This window comes from Panthera pardus, unplaced genomic scaffold (assembly GCF_024362965.1).
Source record: "Panthera pardus isolate Hobbes unplaced genomic scaffold, ASM2436296v1 HiC_scaffold_6, whole genome shotgun sequence".
Taxonomy (NCBI): domain Eukaryota; kingdom Metazoa; phylum Chordata; class Mammalia; order Carnivora; family Felidae; genus Panthera; species Panthera pardus.
The window spans coordinates 63052824-63077486 of NW_026526991.1; the positions used below are offsets into that span (position 1 = coordinate 63052824).

The 24663-nt window shown below is 56.6% G+C and overlaps 1 protein-coding gene and 1 long non-coding RNA gene across 3 annotated transcripts; one reads left to right on the plus strand and one right to left on the minus strand.

Annotated features, from left to right (window-relative positions):
• On the plus strand, nt 1-22132 carry KRT80 (keratin 80). 2 transcript variants are annotated; one of them, XM_019419449.2, is made up of 9 exons: nt 1-551; nt 6390-6598; nt 10954-11014; nt 11276-11371; nt 17948-18112; nt 18557-18682; nt 19320-19540; nt 20009-20064; nt 20166-20317. In XM_019419449.2, exons 1-9 carry the CDS (start codon nt 117-119, stop codon nt 20198-20200), a joined length of 1404 nt encoding a protein of 467 aa, XP_019274994.2. In that variant the 5' UTR covers nt 1-116; the 3' UTR covers nt 20201-20317. The 2 variants fall into 2 exon arrangements, with proteins under 2 accessions (XP_019274994.2, XP_019274993.2); XM_019419448.2 differs by having other exon boundaries at nt 7-551; nt 20201-22132.
• Nucleotides 9464-12590, minus strand: LOC109249161 (uncharacterized). The gene is made up of 4 exons (XR_008419519.1): nt 12109-12590; nt 11258-11896; nt 10330-10513; nt 9464-9615 (listed from the first exon to the last, which is right to left on the minus strand). It is a non-coding gene; the product is annotated as an uncharacterized LOC109249161 (long non-coding RNA).
• Nucleotides 22133-24663: the final 2531 nt, after the last annotated feature.

Below are 24663 nucleotides of genomic sequence, written 5' to 3' on the forward strand. Positions count from 1 at the left end.
CAGGCAGGTCTCAGGCCCTGGAACGAGCTGGGTGCGTGGTGCCGGGGGAGGGGCGGAAGCATCGCATCATCTAACAGGTTGGTCGGGCTGGGAGGCGTCCCGCCCTCCTGGAGCTAATGAGCACTGTAGGACAGGTGTTTGCTCCTCAGTCCCCAGCCTGCCCTGCCTGCGACCAGAGCCAGCTGCCCGCCACCCCTCAAAGGCTCACTCACACCCCCGTGCCCTCCCGAGTCCCGGGCCCGGGGGCCGCGATGGCCTGCCGCTCCTGCGTCATTGGCTTCAGCAGCCTTAGCAGCTGTGAGGTGACCCCTGCGGGCGGCCCCCGGCCTGGGACCTCGGGATGGGGCAGCTGTGGAACCCCCGGGCCAGGCTTCAGCTCCCGCAGCCTCACGGGCTGTGGGCCGGCCGGCACCATCCCCAAGGTAACCGTGAACTCCAACCTGCTGGTGCCCCTGGACCTCAAAGTGGACCCAGCCATCCAGCAGCAGAAGAACCAGGAGAAGGAGGAGATGAAGGTCCTCAATGATAAATTTGCCTCCCTGATTGGCAAGGTGAGCAGATGTGGGGAGGGGGGGTTCCCAAAAACTAAGGACCTTCAGACCTCGGCAGGTGGCTGAGCTCTGTATTTCTGGAGCATCCTGCCCCACCCCTGACCCCAGCCAATGAGGAGCCGGCAGGCTAGGTCTGAGCAGAGAGATGGTGAGGGAAGTCCCTGAGCTATCCTAGCACTGGGGAAAAAGAGGCCCCAGGATGGCTCTAAGGGATGTCTGGATAATGATGTGCTTCATGGCCTGGGGTCACTGACACCAGGGAGGAGCTCTAAGTGCGGCCAGAAGGATACCCTCTCATAGGAACAGCAGATGGAGGCATGCTTGGCCGTCCTACACCAAGGCAGGCGGACAGAGGAGATAAGTCCCCAAGTCCATGCTTCACACCAGGCCTTGGCCCTGCTCAGCTCCTGGAGACGTGCCAGCAGGGCCAAAGGGGGCATGTGCGGCCTCCAGAAGGAGGCTTCAGGGTAGGGATGCCGAGGTACCATGTCAGGAGATAAGAATGCAGAGATTGGGTATTGAGAGTCAGAAGCAGACAGGCAGCCAAGCCTCCCCAGCACCCACGTGAGAGAGGGAGTGAGTCCCCAGCACCCAGACTTCCTAGACCCCACTGCCATGGCTGGTGTGCTGGTCCGGGGGCACTCCTGTCCATCTCTGCCCCAGGGCAAGGGCTTCAAGAGCTCTGAGAAAGTCCCGTCCACCTCCCAAGCCCACTCCTCATTCACCTCCTCCAGGAGACCTCTCCCGATCAGCCCTCCCTGGGCTCTGCACCCCCTGCCCTGCCCAGAAACGATGATCACAAAACTAACAGCTGCATTCACCGCTTACTACAGGCCAGCCGCTGTGCTGGAGGCTTTACAGATATATCTCTACTTCCCTCGACAACCTTATGAACGCAGTCATAATTTTAGGCCCATTTTACAGACGAGGAAAACTCAACGTCTCCCTCCTGCTCAGTAAACCAGAGCCCCATCCTTCTGCCCCTGCCTCCATCTTTCTGCACTTGGCCTCTGCACTTGGCCTCCCTGCTTCGGTGCTCCTCTGCACATGGCTAGTGTCCCCCATCAGGTGGGCGTTCGCGGAGAGGGGCAGAGGGAAGAAAGTAACGGGCATGGAACGCCTGCTTGTGCCCAACTCTCTGCGGGACCTTTGCAAATATGTGTCCTTTAGCCCACACAGCCACACTCCCCCCGCGGCTATGTCCCCTGCTGTAAAGATGAGGAGACAGCCGCCCAGAGGTTAAGCCCCTTGACCAAGGTCACATGACCACCTAGTGTACAGTCTGGACTCGGGTTTGTTTCCTGACGCCCCCGCCCCTCCCCCCACAGCTCATGTGCCCAGACCAGCATTCCCGTGCCTACAGCCGGGGTGGCCGCGGTGGGGGGGGATGAGGAGGGAAACGACAGCTGGAGAAGGACAACCATCCACTGAGGTGGCACATTCCCTCCCCCCGGCCCCCGCCTGGCCGGTTGTGCAGAGTCCCGTGCTGCTGGGCCGTGTGCCCTAGGAAAACAGCCTGCTACCCTGGGGAGGCAGGTCCCTGCACAGCCACCTCCTCTCGAAACCCGCTCTAATCCCTTAAAAGGAATGCTTCACGAGCTATGTAATTTGGCTCAGATGGGTGGCTTTTCTCTCTGAATGCCAGGGCTGATATCACCTTATGCCTCTGCCATGGGGACAGGAAAGGTACATAGGCACAGGGAAGGGGCCCAAAGGGTTGGGGTCCTGTGCCCGGGGCCAGGGCGACGCCCTCTAAGGTCTTCAGCAGAACTGGAGCCTCCCAACCCGAGAGCCTTGGCCTTGAGATGGATGTTCTTCAGGGTAGAACGCAAGGAGCCATGGGTGCTAGCCTCTTGGGGACCCTGATCATTGGGGCCAAAAAGCCCCAGCCGGCCCTCCAGCTCCCCAGAGAAGGTCTGTGAGCTCAGTCTGTTAACTCGTGTCCCTTCCCATCTCCTTGCAAAGGCCTCCGGGGCCCAAGGGAAAGCCCCATTTCTGGATTTGAGTCCTGGTGCCACCTCTGACCAGCTGTTCAATCTCGGGCAAATTATTTAACCTCTCTGTTTCTCAGTACACATCTGTGCGGTCATCTTGTCAGGATCAAATGGGGTAATTTTTGAAGAGCATTTATAAAGCACTTACCATGTGCCAGGTGGGTTCTGTGTGTTAAATTTAAAAATCACATAAATGGGCCCAGCCCAGGGAGCTCTTGAACCCTAGGCAGGAGCCTGAGGGAGGGAGTGGGGAGAGCTTCGTGGGTAACAGCACAGCATAGGGGTAGAAGGAAACATATGGGCCCAGCGGCGAGATGCCATAACCAATGCAGGGGTGGGGGCTCTAGGCAAGGAGCAGGAACGGGCAGAGACCCTCCAGCTTTACATCCCCTCTGGGCCCTCTGATGCACCAAGAGAAATCAGAGAGCACCAAGGAAGAGAAGGAGGAAGAGGATGGGGGGGTGACCCCCCAGGAGTCGGCCGGGGGTCCCTGGAGCAGTGTTATTTCTTCCATTTGCAGGCTCTGTTTCCTTGAGCAAGCTACTCACCCTCTCTGAGCTTCAGATTCCCCTGCCTGCTCTGCTCCTGCTCTGAAAGTGGCCCTGAGCTGTGCCCAGCAGGACGGGGACAGATACAGCCCAGAGAGGAGGAGGGGGAGTGAGCAGAGGCAGCAGGGGGGAGAGGAGGCTGAGGCAGGCAGGGAGAGGCATGCTGACCACCAGCAGAGGCAGCTGGCCAGGCACTCTCACCCTCACATGCAGACAGCAGAGGGGATGGAGACAGGACAAGAGAAAGGGCAGCCAGTAGTACCCCTGAGGGAACCTAAGAGGGGTGGTGAAGTACCTGGAGACAGAACCATGGGCACAATGTCTTCCCCAGGCCTGTGGGGCCTCTGGAAGCCTCTGGAGCCATCAACCTGCCTGCACACAGAAGGGCACGAGCCAGTATTGCCTGGAAGGCAGGGGATGTGACAGCCCCACCTCCCCACCACCACCACCCATGTGGGGAGAAGGACCTGCCAGCCCCAGAGTCACCTCTGTAAGCTCACCCGCTGGGACCGTGAGCTGGGGATCCAAATCCTCCCTCCCCAGAGGCCCTTAGCCGGGAGCCCCAGCCTGGCCTGTTCAGGTTCCTCTACCAACAGGACATGTCTCCCCACCCTGGCTGGGCCTACTGCTCAGCCAGGCAGTGGAGTTGGGTCACAATGAGTTCTGTGCTGCCGGGCTTCAGTGTCTTCATCTGTAAAATGGGATGCAGGTAGACCAGGGCTTTGCTCTCCAAGGCCTCTCCTAGAGCTGCCACCTGCAATCTAAAGCCGGGGGGTGGGGGTCATCCAGAATAGGGAGGAAGGGGAGTAAGAGGTGACTGTTCAGCAGCCTTGACAGGTTAGGGGCAAGTAACTGGTTACCTGGCCCTCCCTAGGTCTTTGTGGCAGAAAGGGAAGAGCCTTTGGGCAGGGGAGATTCTGGATGGGGGATGAGTTTCCATCCCCTCCCACCGAGACAACGAGAAACCCCCCCCCCCGGAAGCAGCAGGGAAAAGGACTGCTCCATTTGTCACAACCGAAAGTGGCCTCTGGCTGGCCTGCCTGGTCACATGTACAGCAAGCGTCTCCCAGCAGGCTCAGAGCGAAGCATAGGAAATGGAGGTTAGGCTAAGGGAAGGACTTCCTGGTGTACAGGGGTTTTTGCTGCTGATGGGTGGAGGAAGGAGTCTCACATCTCTGCTCTCACCTCACCCTCAGTGTAAACACAGGGCTCTGGCTTGTCAAAACAGACGGAAGGTGGAGTGAGCAAATAGCGCCCCCACCAGAGATCCCTTCCACACACACGAGTAGGACCGAAACCTTCTGCGCCTCCGTCCCTCCTGCACCTGTTTGGCTGTGACAACAGCAGACGGCAGGCTCAGGTTGGCTGTAGGCAGAACTTACCAGGACAAATGGGAGCTAAGAAAGGAAATGACGGCACGGCCTACCGGGCCCCATGGCCCAGTAGCCCAGCTGGTGTTATCTAACACAAATGTCACAGGGGACTTCTCAAGGGTATTACGGTCTCTCAGAAAACCCAAGAAGGTGGGCAGGGCAGAAAGAAAGAGGAGGACCCACCCAGCACCCAAATTCAAAAGAAACAGGGAGTCCACGAAGGTTCAGAGTGGGCGGGGGCATCAGACGGGACCGTCTGGGAAGCTTGACCACCAAGTCGCCACGTGATCCTGGACAAGTCGCTTGACCACCCTGGGCCCTCACCTCCTTCTTTATAGGTGACGAGCACAAACCAGCTGATCAAAAGGCTCCTGGCTATGATTCTGGCTCTTTCAGCTATGATTCTGAGAGCTGGTGCCAGCAGTGGTCAGGGGAGCGGCCAGCTACCTGCTTGCGGTCAGAGGGAACGTCACCGGGCTGGTTATCTATCACAGCATCCCCGTGACAACAGCCTGCCTGTCCAGGAGCCAGGCCCCTGCCGTCTCTCCCCGCTGCCCCTGTCGTGGGCACCAAGTTGTAGGGATCCCACGAAGGGACCAGGCGGCTCCCAGTCTGACGGGGAGGGTGGTAGGTCTGGACAAGTAAGGAGCAGATGACCTGAGAACCCCGTAAGGAAAGGAAGGGGGGCGTCTTTTGAGCTGTGAGGCTTCCTGCAGGAGGGGTGCCGGGAGCGCATACAGGAGGGGCAGGGATGGTGGAAGAGGAGGGGCAGAGAAAAGCTGGAGCCCCGAGAGGACAGGCAGCCTGGGGGAAAGCCGGGGGCCCCCTCAGGCTGCGCTGGGCTGGACTGGGTGGAGGGAAGGACAGGATTCAAGAGGGATCCCGACAGCGCACGGTGGCTGGGGTGGGAGCCGCGGGAAGCCCTGCATCAGCGTACGAAGGAGGCGGGATGGAGGCGGTTTGAGAGAGGCCGCTGTGCCCAGAGCCTGCCCAGTCGTCACCCTCTTGGCAAAACTGGCCCCAACTAGAGGCAGAAACCATTCCGGGAAAGGCAGGTGGGTCCCAGGGCCCGCAGCGACTCCAGCAGCAGACAGGGGCCGCATGTTGTAGGGGGTAAAAGATCCTAAACCCCAACCGCCTGGATTCCACACCTGGCTCTGCCACTTGCCAATTTTGTGACCTTGGACAAGTTACTTAACCTCTCTGTGAAGTGTGGCGGAAGATAACCGTACCCAGCCCGTCAGGTTGCTAATGAAGCAAAGATGCCAAGCACATAGAACAAGGTTCCAGCACACAGTAGGGGCCGCGGAAACATTAGCTAGTAGGACTGTTCCAAAGCGCCTCCCCGGCTTCCTCTCCCAAATAGCCCCGAGAGGCGGCCAGGGCAGGCCATAGCATCCCCAATTTCTAGCTGGGGAAACTGAGGCTTGGAGAGGCTACAAGTCCAGAGTTGTCGAGAGGATTAGCATTTCAGTACTAACCAGGCCCTCCCCTGCTGAGTTTCCAAGGCAAGATGAGACTAGGCTTGTCAGGTGGGGGGTGGGGGGGGGACGGCAGACGGGCCTCTGACACCCTACGTTCCCTGGGTCTCCCACCCAAGCCCCAGGCGGGCGTGGAGGGCCTCTCACATCATTGGCACATTCAGCCCCTTCCCTCCTCTCTCCGACCCCGCTCCTCCCCTAGGAAATCTTTGCTAATTGGCCCCGCCTCTCTCTGATGCCTCACCTTATCTCTCCATCTTCTGTTGGAACCATCAGTAAGTGGAGATGTGATCTGAATGTGCCAATGATGTGAGCGAGCACAGAGCAGATGAGCCACCACTGTGCAGGGAGGCCCCCACGCGGGCAGGCGAGCTGGCCCTGGGTGCCCGCGCACAGCCTGTCTGCACCCGACCCTCACACCGCTGCTCCCCTGTTCTTCCAGGTGCAGGCCCTGGAGAGGCGCAACCAGCTGCTGGAGACCCGCTGGCACTTCCTGCAGGGCCAGGACTCCACCACCTTCGACCTCGGGCACCTCTATGAGGAGTACCAGGGCCGGCTGCAAGACGAAGTGCGCAAAGTGAGCCAGGAGCGGGCCCAGCTGGAGGCCAACCTGCTGCAGGTGCTGGAGAAAGTCGAGGAGTTTCGAATCAGGTAGGGTGCGCCTTACAGGGGCCGGGGGCAGAGACTGATGGGGTGGAGGGGTGGGGGGCAACCTGCACTCAGACGCAAGGGCCAGGGCACCAAGCCACAAAAAGAGAAGACTTCCTTGAAGAACATTCCCTTCCTAAGACTGACTTACTGAGGACGTACTATATGGCAGCCAGCATTCTAAATATTGGGAGGATATGACAGTGAACCCACAGCAACCTTTCCAAACGGTGGCCATGCAACAGAGTCAGTCTTGCACTGGCTGACAGCTAAGCACCCGGGCACCATCGCAGCCCCCGTCCCCTATCCCTTCCTCTTCTGCCCGTAAATACGCTCACTCTCACCCACACATCCCACTGGCAATGGGAAGTGGTCACCAGCTAGAGCGACAGATGGGCTCCTGCCTTGGATACGGTTTGGAAATTCGATCTCAGTGGGGGCTGGAAAGGGAAGCAGGTGCAGGCAGGAGGCAGACATGGCGGGGTTTGGTGGAATAAAGAAACAATCCCCTGTAGGTGACACGTGCCTGACCTCAGTGGTCACCTTGCGATCTCAAGAGACGAGGGAGCCCCAGCCCCAGCCCGCGAGACGCTTATGGACCAAAAGGGGCTCCCTCTTTGCCTCCATCCCCTCACTAGGTCCGCGACCGCGGGCAAGTTGCTTAACATCCACACCTCATTTCCCCCTGTGTGGAGGGGTGATGGTGATGCTGAACCAGCCTGAGCCTGGTGTGAGAAGGCAGAGGGCTCATCATGGTGCCCGGCAGCCAGACATGCCAAGTCTTCTGTCCCCTAGAAGGCTGAAGTGGCCGTCACACGGTAGTGACCTTGACACAGGTTTGCTGAACCGAACTGGGCAGTCTGGAAAGGCAGACCAGGCGGTTGGGTAACTCAGAGGGGAGGTGACATCTTTGACCAGATAGTGGGCAGGGATTCCAGGACGAGGGAGGCTGAGACAGAGCAGAGAGGTGCCCCTTCCTGTGGTCCGGTCTCCTCTGGAGGAGGGGGTGTGGGGCGGGAGGCTCCTGAACCCCTCCCCTCACCTCCTCCAGCACTTGGCCCAGCCCCAAAGCCTTGCCAACCCAAGGCGAGGCCTGCAGTCTTGGGAGAAGCCAGCCAGGTGGGGCTGGAGCATAGAGCACCCTATCGGGAGTCCAGGGGTCTGGACTGTGGCTCAGCTCTCCCACCACCTCTCTGTGTGACCTCCCGTGCTCAGGCCATATTCAGGGGAGATGCTCACATGGGAAGCTCTCCCCATTCTAGAGGCCTCAATTTCCTCATCTATCAATCTAGATAGAACTTCTGGCCAACGGGCATGATCTGCAGCCCTGGCCAGGGCTCATCCTCATGGTTGAGCCCCTTTGTGCCTAGGGGCCACCTATCCCCAGCCCTGCCCTACCAGTTCCTATGGAAACCCATAGAAACCCTCACTGCCCATTCTGGGCTGCCTGGCTTCAATGTCTGACCATGATGAGGAGAACAGGGTCGGCATACCAGAACCCAAGACTCTATTCACTGATATCTAGCCAGTCTTCGGCCCCCAGAGAATCAGAGAATGGCCGGATGGGGGCCTTGGATCTTCCCTTCATGGGGAAGGAAACACAGCCACAGAGAGGGCAGGGAGTTGTCCTCAGTCACACAGCCATGCACGGTAAGTCCCATGTCTAACCCAGCCAGCCGCAGTACAAGGCCTGCTCCTGTGAGTCCAGCCAGATCACATCCATGGAGGCGCTTTGTAAGTGGAAGTTCTGTACAAACACTACTTGTTGTTTTAATCTGGCTCAGCCTCCTCGTTTGGCCTGCTGCCTGCCTTCCATCTGCTACCTGAGCTTGCTGTTTGGGCTCAGGGCCTCTCTTCCCCTCTCTGGGTAGGGAACCCACCAGGGTTGAGGAAGATGAGTTTGGAGGGCTTCTCCGGATCTGCAGGCCAGAGCCAGGGAAGCTCCAGCCTGGCTGTGCAGAGCCCGGGGGCCCCCAGGAGCCAGGAGATGCCAGGCCAAGCCCTAACAAGGAGGGGTGTGCCCTGCCTCTATAAGGCCGATGAGATCAGCTTCACTTCTGGAAATAAACAAGTTGGGGGGGGGGGGGGGCGGGTGCCGGGGTGGGTGTGACAAGCTGAAAAGGGCTGAGAAGGGGTTTGGGAATTGGTGGCTGGCAGACTGGCAGGGGATTGGGAGTGCGGCGGGGGAGATGGCATTTACCCAAGCCTCCATGAGGATGGACACTTCCAAAAGCTTTGATGTAGCCAGGACCCCAAGGATCAGCTAGCTAACTCTTCTATTTATTAAGGATGAAGCAGGGGCCGGGCAAAGCCTCTTGGGAAACCACTTGCCCAAGGCCACACAGCAAGTGACTCAGGGGTACCATGTACAATTGTGCAAGAGGTTCACTGCACAAAAGCATCTGGTTGAGGAGGTGAACTAGGGCTGAAATCCAATGGAGTTGGTGAAGAGGGAGGAGGGAAGCCTATACAAAAGGATGGAAAGGGGAGTGAGGAGTAAGGAGGAGGTTTGACACCTCAGAGAACCCCCACTGGACAGCTCTCCCCACGGTCCTGCCCCCAGGCAGGCAGAACTCTGCTATCCAGATGGGAGGAGAGAGGGAGAGACCCTTGAGCACTGGGCTTATGTGGAGAGGGCCAGTCAATGAGGGGCTTCTCAGCTTGGGACTTCCTCAGCGGTCACCAAATTTCCAGTGGGAAGTCTGGGAAGGAAGTGCAGAGAACCACCCACACTCCCTCTGCAAAGAGGCCTCCCACGGTTTTTGTCTCCAGAAATGCTAGAGGCCAAGGCAGAAGGGTTGGAGGACGGGGCCTGGCGTTAGATAGAGCAGAGCTCCGGTAATAATAATAGCTTTAGCCGGTACCATGCACTTTGTAAACACTCCACGTATTAACTTATATAACCCTCGTGACATCACTGTTATCATGACCGAGGCGCACGCAAGTAGCTTCTTCAAGGTCACGTGGCTAGGGAGCGAGGAGCCAGGATCTGAGCCCCAGTAGTGTGGCTCTGGAGCCTGCTTACACAGGAAAGAGTGTAAGTAAACTTCCCGGGCTTCCCGGGCTCTGCTGGGCCCCAGACTGCAGGCCAGTCTCCCTGGCCCACCCTCCTCCCCACCCCCACGACCTGCATCCTAAGAGCCCCCCTGCCCTGCAGACAGACTCTCAGAAGCCAGGGCAGTGGCTGAGGAGCCGGCGTGTGCTCAGCACACGGAGTTTCAGAGACCCCATGCCCAGCGGGCTCTTGTTGGCTTGGGTCCACTCCCCTGGGTTTCTCAGGGAGGCTGGTGGAAAAGAGGGAGCCGTTCCAGCCAGCTGCTGTGGGCAATGGGTGACGCTGCCTCCGTGAGGTCAGGGACCTGGGAAGGCGGGCGGCTGTAATTAGAGCCGCCAGTGATTCAGGCATTCCCTGGGGAGGAGGGATGAAAACAGGAAGCACAGAATCCCCACATCCACCCATCACCCTCAGCCCCAGGGGCCAAGATTAGAGGCAGGGGTTAAGATCAGTGACCCAGAGATCCCGTCTCCCATCCAGCAACGTTCTTATTCCAAACACAAGGTGGGCCTGAGTAAGGAGGAGACAAATCTAAGAAGAGAGAGAACCCACCTGCGTTGAGTTCTGACTCTGCAATATCTGTCATGCATCAGGGGTGGGCTTGGTCCAACCCCCACACGTGCACACACATGCAACTGCACCCCTGATAGACAGGCAAGCCGAGGAAGGAGGGCTTCACCTGCCCAAGAGCACACTGTGGGTCCCTCTGGCTGCAATGTCCACACTCTCCCCTCCAGAGGGACCATGATGGAATGGTGTCCTACCAGTGAGCAAAGCAGACGAGGAGGAGGGAGAGGGTGAGCGGTGAGCGGGCATCTTGGAGCAGACTTGACCGAAAGCACAGCTTGCTGGAAATGGAGATTCTTGGGGGGGAGGAGATAGGGAAAAGAGGAGAGAACAAAGGATGAAAGGGTGCTGTGTAATCCAGAGAGGCTTCCTGAAGGAGGCGGATATGAGGAAGAGCTGGGAAGGGGGACAGATGCCACCGGGAGAGGAGTGGCTGATCATCTGGAAGGAGTGCGAGAATGGGGAGCAGATGTGCCTGCCTCCCCGGAGCCTGCACCACGTGTCATGGGCCTAGAAGGGATGTGTCACAGAAGATGAGGGGCTACATCCACCTGAGGCAAGGGCCGCTTTTTTTTCCAATTGGCACAAGGCACCGAATGGGACAGCAGAGGCCCTGAGCCCCACTGAGGAGAGTTCATCGTCCCCCGAGTTCCTGCCACATGCGGCTAAACGGCCTCTCTCTCTCTCTCTCTTTCTCTCTGCCGCTGCCTCGCCGCCCCCCCCAACCCCATCCCAGGTATGAGGACGAGATCTCCAAGCGCACAGACATGGAGTTCACCTTCGTCCAGCTGAAGAAGGTAGCCTACGCTGCATGTCCCAGGGGCTCCTTCCCCATGGACCCTCCGCCCTTGTCCCCTGAGGATCCCCCAGCAAAGCCCTCAGAGGCTTGAGTCCCGGGACCATAGACAGACACCGATATCTGTCCTCACCCTGCTGCTTCCCCCCCGGCACTGAGCCAGGGCCCCCCTGGAATCCACCCCCAGCTCCCAGGATGGGCACCCCTCTCCCGCCCTGGGACGCCACCCTCCCGCATCACTCACCACTGCTCCCACCCTCAGGACCTGGATGCGGAGTGTCTCCGGCGGACCGAACTGGAGACCAAATTAAAAGGCTTGCAGAGCTTCGTGGAGCTGATGAAAAACATCTACGAGCAGGTGAGGAAAGGGGGCCGGTGTCCCACCGAGCCAAGAGCTCGGGGGAGGGAAGGGTGGCCAGCAACAATTTCCTCAACCCCTTCCTGCACTGCGGTCAATAATCCCACGTGTCCCCACATCACTCATTTCATGGAGCACAGGCAGGTTCCCAAGAGGCCTCTCTCTCAAGGAGAACCTGTTCCTTGGAGTGTGCCGGTGTGCAGAGGGCGTGTGGGGGACCGGTGCATCCAGGCGAGGGTTGGGAAGTGGCCTTAGGGGCAGAGAACCAGGGGGCCTTGACCAGCTGTCCTTATGGAACTGATCTCTTCCCATCGCTGCAGCCTAAATGGCGGGCACCCCCAGGCCCAGGTCTGAGAGGCACGCACTTCCCCCTCCCCTGTTTTGGGCTGAGGCAGAGAAGACCTATAGTCAGGTTCTTTGGTTCCCAGACAACGCTAGCTTCTGCCGGAACAAAAATGACCCAGGAAATGCAGACAGGGGAGCCTCCAGATCCCTTCTGATTTGTCCCGAAGTCCTCAGCTGAGCCTGGGGAGAAAACGGCCCTGCAAGGCCGAGGGCACAGCCAGTGCGGTCAGCAGATGGGCCCTGCTGCTGGCCGGGGACGCCGGCCCGGTCCGCGCCACTCTGCCTCCAGGGCGTCCTCTGGGACAGATGTTCTCCTCCCCACCTGCCCGGCCCATGAGCCCGGCCCATGACCAGGAATACACCTGGGCATTGCCAGAGGCACACCCACCCACCTTCTTGGTCCGTGCTCCATTTGGTTTTAGCAGTTCTTGGACCCCAAATCCTGACTCTTCATTTCCACCCCCCCAATCTTGTGCCTTTGGGCAAATTATTTCTCCTCCCTCTGTCTCAGTTTTTTCATCTGTAAAATGGGCTGAGTCATAACACGGGGCCCATAAGGTTGTGCTGATTATTCAATGCAGTCATCCAGGTAACAAATGGCGATGGCAAGCCTGCCGGCCCCCTAGCACCGATATCACAACAGTGGGCACGATGGGCAAAGTCCTCGCTCTCGGGGGCTACCTGAGAGCTAAGAAGGGACAGGTAATGCGCCGGTGAAAGAACATGTGAGCAAGATCGTTTGGGAGGGTGAAAAGTGCCAGGCTGCAGAAAGCCAGATGTGGTAGTGCTGGAGAGGGAGGGGAAGGTCAAGGATGGGAAGGGAGGGGCGGGGTCTCAGCGGAGGTGTGAGTGAGTGAAGGCCCCCGCTGGGGAGGTCCGGCCCAGGGGAGAGCTCAGTGGGTTTCGTGCAGAAGATCTGTGTAAAGCACCAAAGGCACGAGGGGTCTGGTGAGGAAGGGGAGAGGGAGAAGTAGCTATGGCTAGGACGGAGCGGGCAGGGGTTGGCTTACACAGGGAGTTTGGAGCTCATTCTAAGAGCACCGGGCAGCTCCCGGGGGGCACTGGGAGGGGTGGTACAGAGAGGGGAGGGGTCTGGCCTGTGCCGTCACGAGACCACCGTGCACACGGGGTGCTCAGTGCGCACGGCAATTGTTAGTGCGAGGTGCCTAGTCGGCGTCGGGTTGTAACGTCTGCGTGTCCACGGACTGCCGCAGGCTAAGAAGGCAACACTGACCCTGCGCTCCAAACTCTCCCCACGCCCGTGGGCCTCTAAGCTGGCACTCACAAAAATAGAACGCGAGCCACGTATGTGATCGTTTTTCCAGTAGCCACGTTTAAAAAAAAAAAGAAGCGGAAAAATTTAATTTTAATAATACGATTCATTCGGCCCCGTATATCCACAATGTGATTATTCAGCATGTAATCGATACAAAAAAGGAAGAGGCTGTTTTACATTCTCTTTCTCATGCAACAGCTCATCTCCGTTCTGACTAGCCACATTTCAAGGGCGGGCTACCACACGTGGCTAGTGGCTACCCCAAGGGGCCAGGCAGGTGTAAGCAAAGGGAGGTGCCAGCCACAGCTGGCTCAGGGGCCAGAGAAGCACAGTGGGACGTGAGTAACCCCAGGAGGGCTGGACGCTCTAGTTTTGACTTTGAGCAGACACCAGATCAGCAAAGCACGGCTACAGGGGCGCCTGAGTGGTTCAGTCGGTTAAGGGTCCGACTTCGGCCCAGGTCATGATCTCACGGTTCATGGGTTCGAGCCCTGCATCGGGCTCTGTGCTGACAGCCCAGAGCCTGGAGCTTGCTTCCGATTCTGTGTCTCCCTCTCTCTCTGCCCCTCCCCTGCTCACGCTGTCTCTCTCTGTCTCTCAAAAATAAATAAATGCAAAAAAAAAAAAAAAAAGCGTGGCTATGTAGCCCACCTCTGCATTTCAGAAAACAGGCCTTCCCTCTCCCAACACACACACACACGCACACACACACACACACAGGCCAGGAAGCCTCAAAAGCGGATGACCAGGCGCTTCTCTAGGCCTCATCTATACACTGCAGCTGCCTGGGCAGCCCTCTGCCCCTCACCTCCCGGGGATCTACTGACAACCCCCTGCAGGCAGGCGCCCCTCCTAAAATGCCGACAAAGAGAACCTGATGGGTCTAAGTTGATTTGGTGCCTGCTTGCCTGCCTTCATAGTGCCCGGGAGGCTGCTCCAGGAATATAGGCTGCTTTGCCTCCGGACATTTCACCCTGGTTTCATCACCTATCACAACAACAGTATGGTTAGCTACTGTTTATTGAGTACCTACTATATCCCAGGCACTGTGCTAAGTGTTTTCCAGGTGTAATCTCATTCACTCCTCATAGCAACCCTATAAAGGTAGGCATGATGATTAAGAGAGCACAAACTTCAGAGCAGCTTGGATTTGAATCCTGGCTCAGTAATTATGTGAGCTCCAGCACGTTCTTTTATCTCTCTCTAGACCCCAATTTCCCTATCTATAAAATGGGAAAATAATAGAGCCTAGCTTACTGGCCTGTTGTGAGGATCTATTTTGTTACTATACGCTAAAGCAGGGGCGCCTGGATGTCTCAGTCGGTTGAGCGCCGACTTCAGCTCAGGTCGTGATCTCGCGGTTTGTGAGTTCGAGCCCCGCATCAGGCTCTATGCTGACAGCTCCGAGCCTGGAGCCTGCTTCGGATTCTGTGTCTCCCTCTCTCTCTGCCCCTCCCCTGCTCACACTCTCTCTCTTTCTCTCTCTATCAAAAATAAATGAACATTTAAAACTCGCATATATATATGTGTATATATATATATATATATATACACATATATATATGCTAAAGCAGTCAGAACAGTATCTCGTATATGGTAAATATTAAATGTTAGCTGGTTTCGGTTCTACAATTACACCCATTTTAGAGATGAGAACATGGAGGCTCAGAGAGGTTTTAAAAAACCTAGCCAGGATTGCACAGCTAGCAAGAGGTGGCAGCGTTCAGAGCCCAGTGCCATTAAGTACTCTATTTTACTGAGCGGCAGTCAATTACCCCCGCAGAGTCACCACCTCCCCTGACGCAGGAACCACAAAGAGGGTGGTCACGCACGTGGCAGTCTCCTCTGGCTCTGGCTCCGAAGAGAAGCTCTAAACTGCACACTGGCTCAATTGTTGCCAACTTGGAGGTGCACATGCTCTGTAGGGCCCATCCCGTGGAGGCTGCCTGCACACAGCCTGCATTGTTACGTCCTCTGCAGCCCAGCAGGGCCCAGCGTGTCGGAACAGGTCTACAGATGTTCTGCACCCTCCGTTTCCTACTTCTGTTTACTGAGCTCATGCTTACTCTGCCTCTTTCCAGAAAGGGACTGAGTCTGCGCCATCGGCTCTGTTTGCCGATCCCTTCTCCCTCCCTCCCGACAGTGTGTTCTGACAGTGCCCTGGCCTTTTCCTGGCCCGTGACAAGGGCCAGCTCATGCCTGGGCTAGAGGGCTTTACGTGAAACTTCCTATGCCCACTGACCACCCCCCCCCAGCGTGTTGACCAAGGAAGCCCCAAAGCTGCACTCCCGAAACCATCCACAGCCAAGCCCTGGCTGGGATACTGGTTCCAGGTGGGAAATGTCAGCCTCCAGTGGTGACCTGGGAACAGCAGAGGTGGGACATGGGTCTGTAGGGACCATCAAGCTTATTCTGACAAAGGGTTGGGGCTTCCCCCTGCTTTTGCCCAGAGATCTTTGTTAAGTGCATTTGAAGAGCAATGAAAATCCTTCATCAGGAGACTTCAAGGGGCAGCTGGCCACCAGGCTCAGGGTCCTGCCAGCTCCGGGATGGGGACAGGTTGCCCCCAGCGGGCCTTCTGTACACCCACCACTGCCTTAAGCTTCCTTCTGCACGTTCCTTGTCCCCTGGGAGGCCGGCGGGTGAGGCTGGGCAGCCAGCAGACAGGGCAGGGGGGTGCCTTCCTCCTCTGGCCTCCAACCTCTCTGTGCATAAAGACAGACCGAGGCTCAGGAGGGGGCCCGAAGTCAGCAACGAAGTTCAGAATATGGTCACAAGACAAAAACTGAACGTGGATCCGAGCAGGTCTCACCAACTGCCAGTTTTCAGGAAATGCAGGGGGCACAGGAGCGGGTTTAAAACCAGCACATGGCACAATCAGTAAAATCCAGACTGTGGGGCTTGCTACAAGGCAAGCAACCCAGTGTTTTCAGTAAGAATAGCGAGGCGACTGGGTGACTCAGTCGGCCAAGTGTCCGACTCTAGGTTTCAGCTCATGATCTCATGGTTCGTGAGTTCGGGCCCCATGCCAGGTTCCATGCTGACAGTGCGGAGCCTGCTCGGGATTCTCTCTTTCTCTGCCCCTCCCCCACTTGCTCTCTCTGTCTCTCTCTCAATAAAAGTAAATAAATAAACTTAAAAATTTTTATTTAAATAAGAAAAATAGCAAAAGAGAGAGAGACAGAGAGGAAGAGAGAAAGTTGGAAGGGTATCTATAGAATAAGAGAGACTTAGAGACATATGGCCCAATTGCACTAGAGGGACCTTCTTTGGATCCTGATTCAAACAAGCAAGCAAGACAGAGAGAGGGAATATATATATCTCAGAAAAATGGGAACACGGACCAAAATTTGCTGACTGAGGCAAAGGTCAAGGGTGAACTGTGAATGCCAGTAGGAGTAATTGTGCCGTCCGTGCCCCACGCCCTCCCTCCCCCCAAGTGAGCCCCACCCCTGCCTCCCAGGGGGCCCGCCCCCCTCCCTGCCACCTGACTCACTCTGTCTGTACAATGCTGGCCATGGACCCTCGCTCCTCCTTCCCGCACCAGTCCTGCCCAGGCCTGGGTTGTTCCGCACCTCCAGGGGAGGTGGCCCAGGGCCTGAAAGGTGACACCTTGCAGCCCCTTATGAAGACCCCTGTCCCCACTTGCCTCTCTCTATGTACCCCTGAGCATTCAGGCCAGAAGCTGTCAGGCTGCAGCCTGGGGCTAGAAAGATAGACCGGCTTCCGCCCCTGTCCCTTCCCCTCTAGGGGAGCTTAGCAAGAGCAGCAAGGGCTCTTGGAAGGCAGTCTGCGCGCATGGTTGTCTCCATAACCTCTCTGTGCCTCATTCTCTTTCCTGTCTGTGATCTGGGTCCTGCCAGCCTGGCGAGGATGAAATGTGAGGTCTGGAAAGCACTTAGCACATAGCCTGGCCCGTAATAAGCCCCCCAAGAGCTGTTACCACTTCCAGGGGTCTCTGAAGATGTGGGCTGGCGTTTCCTTTTTTTTTCTTCCCTGACAAAGTGAGGGAGCAAGGGCAGAGGGAGAGAGAGAATCCCAAGCAGGCTCCACATTCAGCGTGGAGCCTGACAGTGGGGCTCAGTCCCACGAACCGTGAGATCATGACCTGACCTGAGCCGAAATCAAGAGTCCGACGCTCAACCAACCGCACCGGGCTGGCATTTTCGAAGCAGAGGGAAGGACAGAGAGGAAGAAGAAAGAAGGACCCTAAAAGATGGGGAGAAAATGAAAATATCGAGGCTAAAGTGTGTTGTTGTGGGCAAGCTCCTCAGCCAGATTGGAGGGGGGGGGCGGGGGGCAGGTTGTGGCAAGTCTCTGGGGTGACTCTGAAGTCACCTCGGCCTCTGCCCCTGGCAGGGGAGCAAGGAGGACAGTTTGGTCAGCCTCCAGCCCCATTCCCGCCTCTCATCATTCATGGGCTCCCATTCCAATACTTACTCAACAAACAGTGTTCACTTCCAGATGTGGGGAGTGGGGTACAGAGAGGGCAGTGGCTCCCCAGGCCCTTGGGGAGCTCCCATCCAGAGGGGGAGGCCAGGCTGCATTACCACTGAGCCATGACAGACTAGAGGGGCCACAGCCTCCCCACCAGGCATCCCGGGCCTTTGTCCCATCAGCCAGGAGCAAAGTGTCCCACCCTGGGAGAGGTGGGGACACCAAAGAGAAATAGGCTTTCAGGATGAGCCTCTGGAGCCAGGAGTCCCTCACTGCCCTGTCCCCTCTACCCAGAGAGGGAGGCAACACTGGGTGAGTAGGGGCAGCAAGCTGCTTCCCAAGAGTCGGAGCTGAGGGCAAGTGGCCGAGAGGCGCCCATCACTGGGTCATCCCTCCGGGAGGCACAGAGCGTCACTCTCCACTCACCCTGGGGACTCAGGGACCACGGGGATCTATGGCTAGCTGCGGGTGTGGTCCACCTCCACCAGCCCTGAGCCCCCGCGTCTGTGCCCGGCCAGGAGCTGAAGGACCTGACAGCCCAAGTGAAGGACGTGTCGGTGACCGTGGGCATGGACAGCCGCTGCCACATTGACCTGAGCGGCATCGTGGAGGAGGTGAAGGTCCAGTATGATGCCATCGCGGCCCGCAGCCTGGAGGAAGCCGAGGCGTACTCCCGGAGACAGGTGCGGGGCTGACTGAGCCGGGCGGGGAGGGGCTGAAGTCACCGGCAGCTCTGTGCGCTGACAGTCTGTGAGAGGGACGTGGGGAGCACAGGGACGGCGTGGGGAGCACAGGGGCGGCACAGCCAGTTCACGGGCAGGTGTGGACAATGTGAGAACCCAGCACTCCAGCACTGCCGGCCGAGAGCTGATGCGCTGGAGGACAGGTCACAGTCGATGGCCTCCAGAAGCCACCCAGTAACATCAGGCCAGGGGTGGGTCCAGCCAGAGTCAGGCGTGGAGGGGGTAGGAGGGCGAGGCTGGCCTGGGAGTGGTGGCTGCAGAGGAAGTGGAGCTGGGGAGGGGGGCGCTGGTAAGAGAGAAAGGGAGCAGCAAGGGGCAAGGGCAAGGGCACAGGGAGGGATGCAGTGAGCTGCCCCTCACTGCCACCTCCTCCGCACCCTCCAGCTGGAGGAGCGAGCCGCCTGCTCAGCTGAGTTTGGGAACAGCCTCCAGAGCAGCCGCGGCGAGATCGCTGACCTCAACGTGCGCATCCAGAAGCTTCGATCCCAGATCCTCTCCACCAAGAGCCATGTGAGTATCTTGAGGCCCCTCCTGGGGGTGAGGCAGGGAGGAGTGCAGGGGCACACACTCTCTCACCCTCACGCACGGACACACGCAGACACATGCTCACATGCTGAGGGCATGCAAAGCACTGGGCAGGTCACTTAGCAGCTCTGTGCCTCAGTTTCCTTACCTGTCCTAAGATGGCTGTGAGGATCACGTGAGCATTGCATGTAAAGGTGCTCTGTAAACTGGCCAGCGCCGTGGGTACGGTGCAGAGCACCAGCACAAATACCCAGAACCCACCTCCTCCCTCCCAGGCCTCTGGCCAATGATACAGAGAAGAGAGCAGACGCCCGAGCCCAGCGTCCAGCCAGGACAAGCCTTAGAGCAAGTGCTGCCCTCTCAGGACAGCTGAGACCGGCTCCCGGGGTGGGGGGTGGGGGCTGCAGAACTTCCCTCTCTCGTGGCCTCCGGAAAGGGTCTCCTTAGGTCTAACTGGACTCCCTCTTGCCTCAGGGCAACCCGGCACCACACCCAAGAATAAACCGCTGCAAAGCCCTCCCTGCTGTGCATACCTCCCCCTTGGACAGAGGTGGGCTCCCGGCCCACTCTCTCCTCCCGCCCAGTGCTCGCTAACCCCTTCCCTCTCTCGTCCTGGCTGCAGTGCCTGAAACTGGAGGAGAACATCAAGGCGGCCGAGGAGCAGGGGGAGCTGGCCTTCCAGGATGCCAAAGCCAAACTGGCCGAGCTGGAGGCCGCCCTGCACCAGGCCAAGAAGGACATGGCCCGGCAGCTGCGGGAGTACCAGGAGCTCATGAACACCAAGCTGGCCCTGGACATCGAGATCGCCACTTACCGCAAGCTGGTGGAGGGCGAAGAGTGCAGGTGAGGGCTGGGGCTGGCGGGGTGGGGCTACAGAACGGACTGGACACGGGTCCCACGCAAAGCCAGCCTCCCCTTCCAGCAGGATACGTGAGCTGGGAAGACCTGGGGTCGTGTCCTGGCTCAGCCACTTACAAACTGGGACCTTGGCCCATTCGTTAAATCCTGTTTCCTTATCTGGAAAAGGAACTGACGGTAACACAGCCTACGGTGGGGAGGATTGATACGATTCTGCATGCAAATGTCTGTCGTAATTAAGTGCTCAGTAAATGTTAGATACTTAGGCAGGGGAGAGGAAACAGAGGCCCAGAGAGGACAAACTGGCTAGCCAGGGTCACACAGCAGGCCAGCCCAGGACTGCAAATAACAGCCCAAGAACTGCCCTCCACCTGCCACTCCCCAGGGCCCCAGGCCCAGGGGGGCTTAAGCCACAGGCCCCCTTCACATCCTACCATTTCCCTCCTCCCCCAGGATGGACTTGCCTTCTACCGCCATGGTCAGCGTTGTGCAGTCCAGATCCAGAACCGGTGAGTCCACTTGCCCTAGGAGCCCCTGGTGGGGAAGGGGACACGGTGGGGGGGAGTCATGACCTTGAAGGCATCATTTTAAGTGGCTCCCAAACCTCCAGCCCCTTCCCTGCCCCACCCCTTATGTTCCCTGTAGCTGCCTCCAAGTCTGGCCTTTCAAGAGCCCCTTCCCGGATAAAGAAGAACAGAAAAGGCCCTGTGATCCAAATCACCGAAATGTCTGAGAAGTTCCTCTCGCAGGAGTCAGAGGCCTCAGAGTAAGGCAGCTGGACCCCAGGAGCCCAAGTCACCCCCCTGCAGCAGGAGGGACTTAAGCTAGACTCAAGAAAGCAGCTTGGAGCCTCTAGGTTGGGAGGGGAGGCAAACCTGACTCTGAACGAGACGGAGAAGGGTTCACAGCAGGGCCTGCTTTTTTGTGGGCTGCCTGGGGTGGCACAGGACTGTCGCCGGCTCTTGGGAATCACTCCACTCCATCTCGGTATTCCAGTCCCACCCTTCCAACCTCCTGGCCGAAGGTTTTCCCAACTGGGTAAACTGGTATCAGGGGTCAGTTTTATCACCACATCCTTGCTCTCCTGAGGCTCCTCCCCAAACAGAGGGCTCTAACCGAGGAATCTTTGACCCTTTCGCCCAACCCTTGCCCTAAACTCGCATCTCAAGCCTTGCCTTGCCTCTGCCCCAGGACTGAGGTGGGTGCCCTCGCTCACCCAGCCCCGGCCAGCCATGAATCAGGGGCTGGTGAGGACTGTTTGGGCACCCTCCCCACATCTGGCGTTCCTGGGTGCTGAGCACCCCCGGGCCCCCCAGAGACCTGACAGTATTAGGGAGTGAAAGGAGGAAGTTCCCCAGGTGTGTGGGCCCTGAGCCCGGGGGTCAGCCCAGACACCTGTGCCTCTTCCCTCCTCCTGTGGGTCCAGTCAGAACTGGACAGGCTGCCCAGCCAGCTCCCGGCTCCTTCTCCAGAAGCTATTCTTGCCATGATAAACCCCCCGCGAGAGGGAAGTCCGATGGCAGCCTGGGACCAAGCAGGAGAATGTGGCCCTCCCCTCTCCTCCCTGCCATCCTGCGGTTCACCACCCTGCCCAGGATCCAAGCTCTCTGCACCCCCATCTCCCGCCTAGGTGTTTCCAAGCCTGGAACTTGGCCCTGGTGTGCCAGGCCCTGGAGACCCCTAGGCCCACCCCTATCATGAAACCCTGGGCCATTTCCCATGAATCCCACCTCTCGGGGTCTCTGTTCTCTCCATCAGGCCGATCAGATTGACCCTTCCCTCCTTTGTATCACTGAGGGGCCCAGGAACACCCCCGCACCTGTGGGGTGAGAGCCCCCTCCTCCCACCACGCCCACTCCCCTGCCTACAGTGGGGCCATGAAGAAGGCACAGTCCAGGCAGGTCTGGGAGCTTCTGAGCCCTTCAGATTGGACGGGGGAGCCCCAGTGACAACCAAAAGGAATTCCACGTCCAAAGAGAAGATCAGGGCTGGGAGGAGCGTTCTCTTTCCTCATCTTGGCTCTCACCTCTGGGGCTCACAGGGGGATCCTGGCAGCTCCAGCCCCCTGGGTCCACAAGCCACCCTCTGTCCTTCCCTCCCTTCTCCCTACCTGCCCTTGCCTCTCTCCACTGCTAGCCTCAGTCTTCCTTTCCTTCATCTCAATTTCCAGGACATGGTCCCCCAAGGCCCCTGCGAGGCCTCAAGGTCCTCCAGCCTGTGGGGGGCGCTGAAGGGCCACTGACTCTCAGGCTGGAGGAAACTCAGACATAGACTCATCCCTGAAGTCCCCAAAGGGTGCTGATTGCTGCTCTTTCTCTGCCTATTTATTGGTTTCCAAGGGAGCAAGTCTTCAGTGGGGATGCAAGGTATATAAAGTATATATATTATTTTTCATAACTTATGTGGCTTTTAACTTATTGCTTCCCTTCCTGTTTCTGCATAGTCAGTGCTATATTTACTATCTGGATAAACAACACATATCCCAGCCACCCCAGCTGGCTGGCAGACTATCTCGGGGCAGTGCCCCCTTCTCCCTCCAGGGGATGAATAAAATGCTGAGATTTGTCCGTGGAAAAAGCTGTGTGTCTGTTTTGATCTGTCCTCTCAGGATTGGCCAGTCACTCACTGATCACACAGGTTGACCACAGGACTTTGGGGATCCTCCAATTATGGGGAAAGGGGTCCAGGGACTTATACCTTCAGACCAATGCAAACTTGGACACAAAAAGGTCTCCTGCCCCACCACCCTATAATGAGACTTGCCCAGTGTCAACCTACGTTCCCGACACCTCCTGAGGTATCTAGGCACCACGTGGCCGCCTCAGCCAGCACAGACAATGGGGGATTCCCCCCAAGCTCTTCACCGCGACCGTGGGGGTTGGCACAGCCCAGAATATATTCTGATGGGTACAGGCCTAATCCTGTCAATTCAAATTTTAGATCAACAAACAAGGATTCAAGGACCTTCTCCAAGCCCAGCCCTGCATTAAGGCACCCACAATTGTTCCCCACCCCTCCGTCTCAGGAAGCTCACAGTCAAGTCGAAAGATAAGCTATCTACCTAAGAGAGCCAGCCTGAACTTCCTAACCAAGTGAGAAGTCCAGGGAACCAGAGAATCAACACAGGCTTCTTGGAGGAAGAGGGGCTTTAAGTGAGCACGAAGGAGCTAGCTAGACAGAAGGAAGAGCAGGTGTCTCAATGACAGGAAGCTTGAGAGCAAAGAAGGGACTTTGAAGCGTTCGTGTCCTGGCTCACCCACTCACTGAGACCCCAGACAAACGGAGCTTCATTTTCCTCATCTGTGAAATGGAGCATAGACCTCCCCTACTCACCAGATAGGGTGTTTGAGGATTTGACAAGATAGCTGTGTTCTTTCCTATCAGGAATACCACATCCTTCATTTCCAGCACTCTGAACTATAACAGGATTGTGAGAAATGTCACTATTATTATAGCACGTGTTGTGGATTAAGCCCACTAGTTCGAATACCAAATAACAGGCAAAAAATGGGCCTCGGGCTGGCCCTCTTGGGGCACAGTACAGCCAGTCCCCCGGACTGGAAGTTCTGAGACTTCTATTCAGGGTTGATCCATTCTTCCGAGGTTGATCCATTCTTCTGAGCAGAGCCCTCGAAATTCAGCAGAAACTGCTGGATAATCCACATTCCCATCTAGGAGAGGTCTAGAACTGAGACTAACTCGCTCCTTACTCTATTCTATTACTTTCTGGATTATGACTTTCTAAATACTAATTTGAATGTCTGGATCTGAATATGAATTTCAGAGCCAAAAATTATACACACACTTGTTATTTCCTTCCTTCTGCTTTCTTTGAATTTATTATTTTTTTTAAGCCATCTCTGTGCCCAACTTGGGTCTCGAATTCATGACCCTGAGATCAAGAGTCGTATGCTCTACCAACTGAGCCAGCCAGGTGCCCCTGAATTTATTATTTTTACCATTTTCAACTTCTTGAGTTGAATGCTTTAGTTTTCCACCTTTCTTCTTTTTCAATATAAGATTCTTTGAAGACCATAAGTTTGCTTTTAAGAACCATTTTGACTGCTTCTTATTTTCCCATGTAGCATTTTTATCAGCATTTCATTTAAAAAAAAAACAACTTTACTCTTTAACTCATAAGTTATCTAAAAATTTCCCCACACCTGGGTCACTCATCTCCAGACATTTATTGAGCGCATACTTAGTCTGTGCCTAGACCTACATGGATGCTGAGGGAGACATTAGATTCACCCAACACTTATCCCTAACTATCTGCTTTAGCCATGTTTCACTTGCCTGCTTTGGTGCCTTTTATCCAGAAGACTCTCAACTCCTTGGGGGTGAGGATGGCATCTTATCACATCCCCAGGGCCTTGCACGGTGCCTGGCATGGGAGGTTTTCACTAAAAAGTGAAATTGATGACAGAATGAATGAACAGTGTACCTTCCCAACTGAGGCCTCCTGGCCTAAATGAGCCATGCAAGTGAGGGTGCGGCTCCTTGACCTTTGTATCTCCCGTGCTAATGCAATGCTTGGCACATTGAAGGAGCACAGTTAGTGCAGGGAGGGAGGGAAGGAAAAGAAGGAGGGAGGAAAGGAAGGGAGGGAGAGAGGGGGGAGGGAGAAAGAAAAAAAGAAAGAAAGAAAGAAAAGAAAGAAAGAAAAAAGAAAGAAAAAAAGAAGAAAGGAAAGAAAGAAAGAAGAAAAGGGAAAGAAGAAAGAAAACAAAATAAGAAAGGAAGAGAAAGAGAGAAGAAAGAAAGAAAGAAAGAAAGAGAAAGAAAGAAAGAAAAGGAAAGAAGAAAGAGAACAAAATAAGAAAGGAAGAGAAAGAAAGAAAGAAAGAAAGAAAGAGAAAAGAAAGAGGGAAGGAAGGAAGGAAGAGGAAGAAAGAAAGAAAGAAAGAAAGAAAGAAAGAAAGAAAGAAAGAATTAAGTGCCGCTTTCCTAAAGGTGCATGGGAGAAGAATGAGACACAAACAAGTCAGCTGCAAGAGAAAGGGAGCAGAGGACAACAGTTTGGAAGGACGGTCACCGCGAGCAACTCCTCATTCTCATATTTATTGGGAAAATCATATAAATCACCAATAGACATCACTATTCATTAT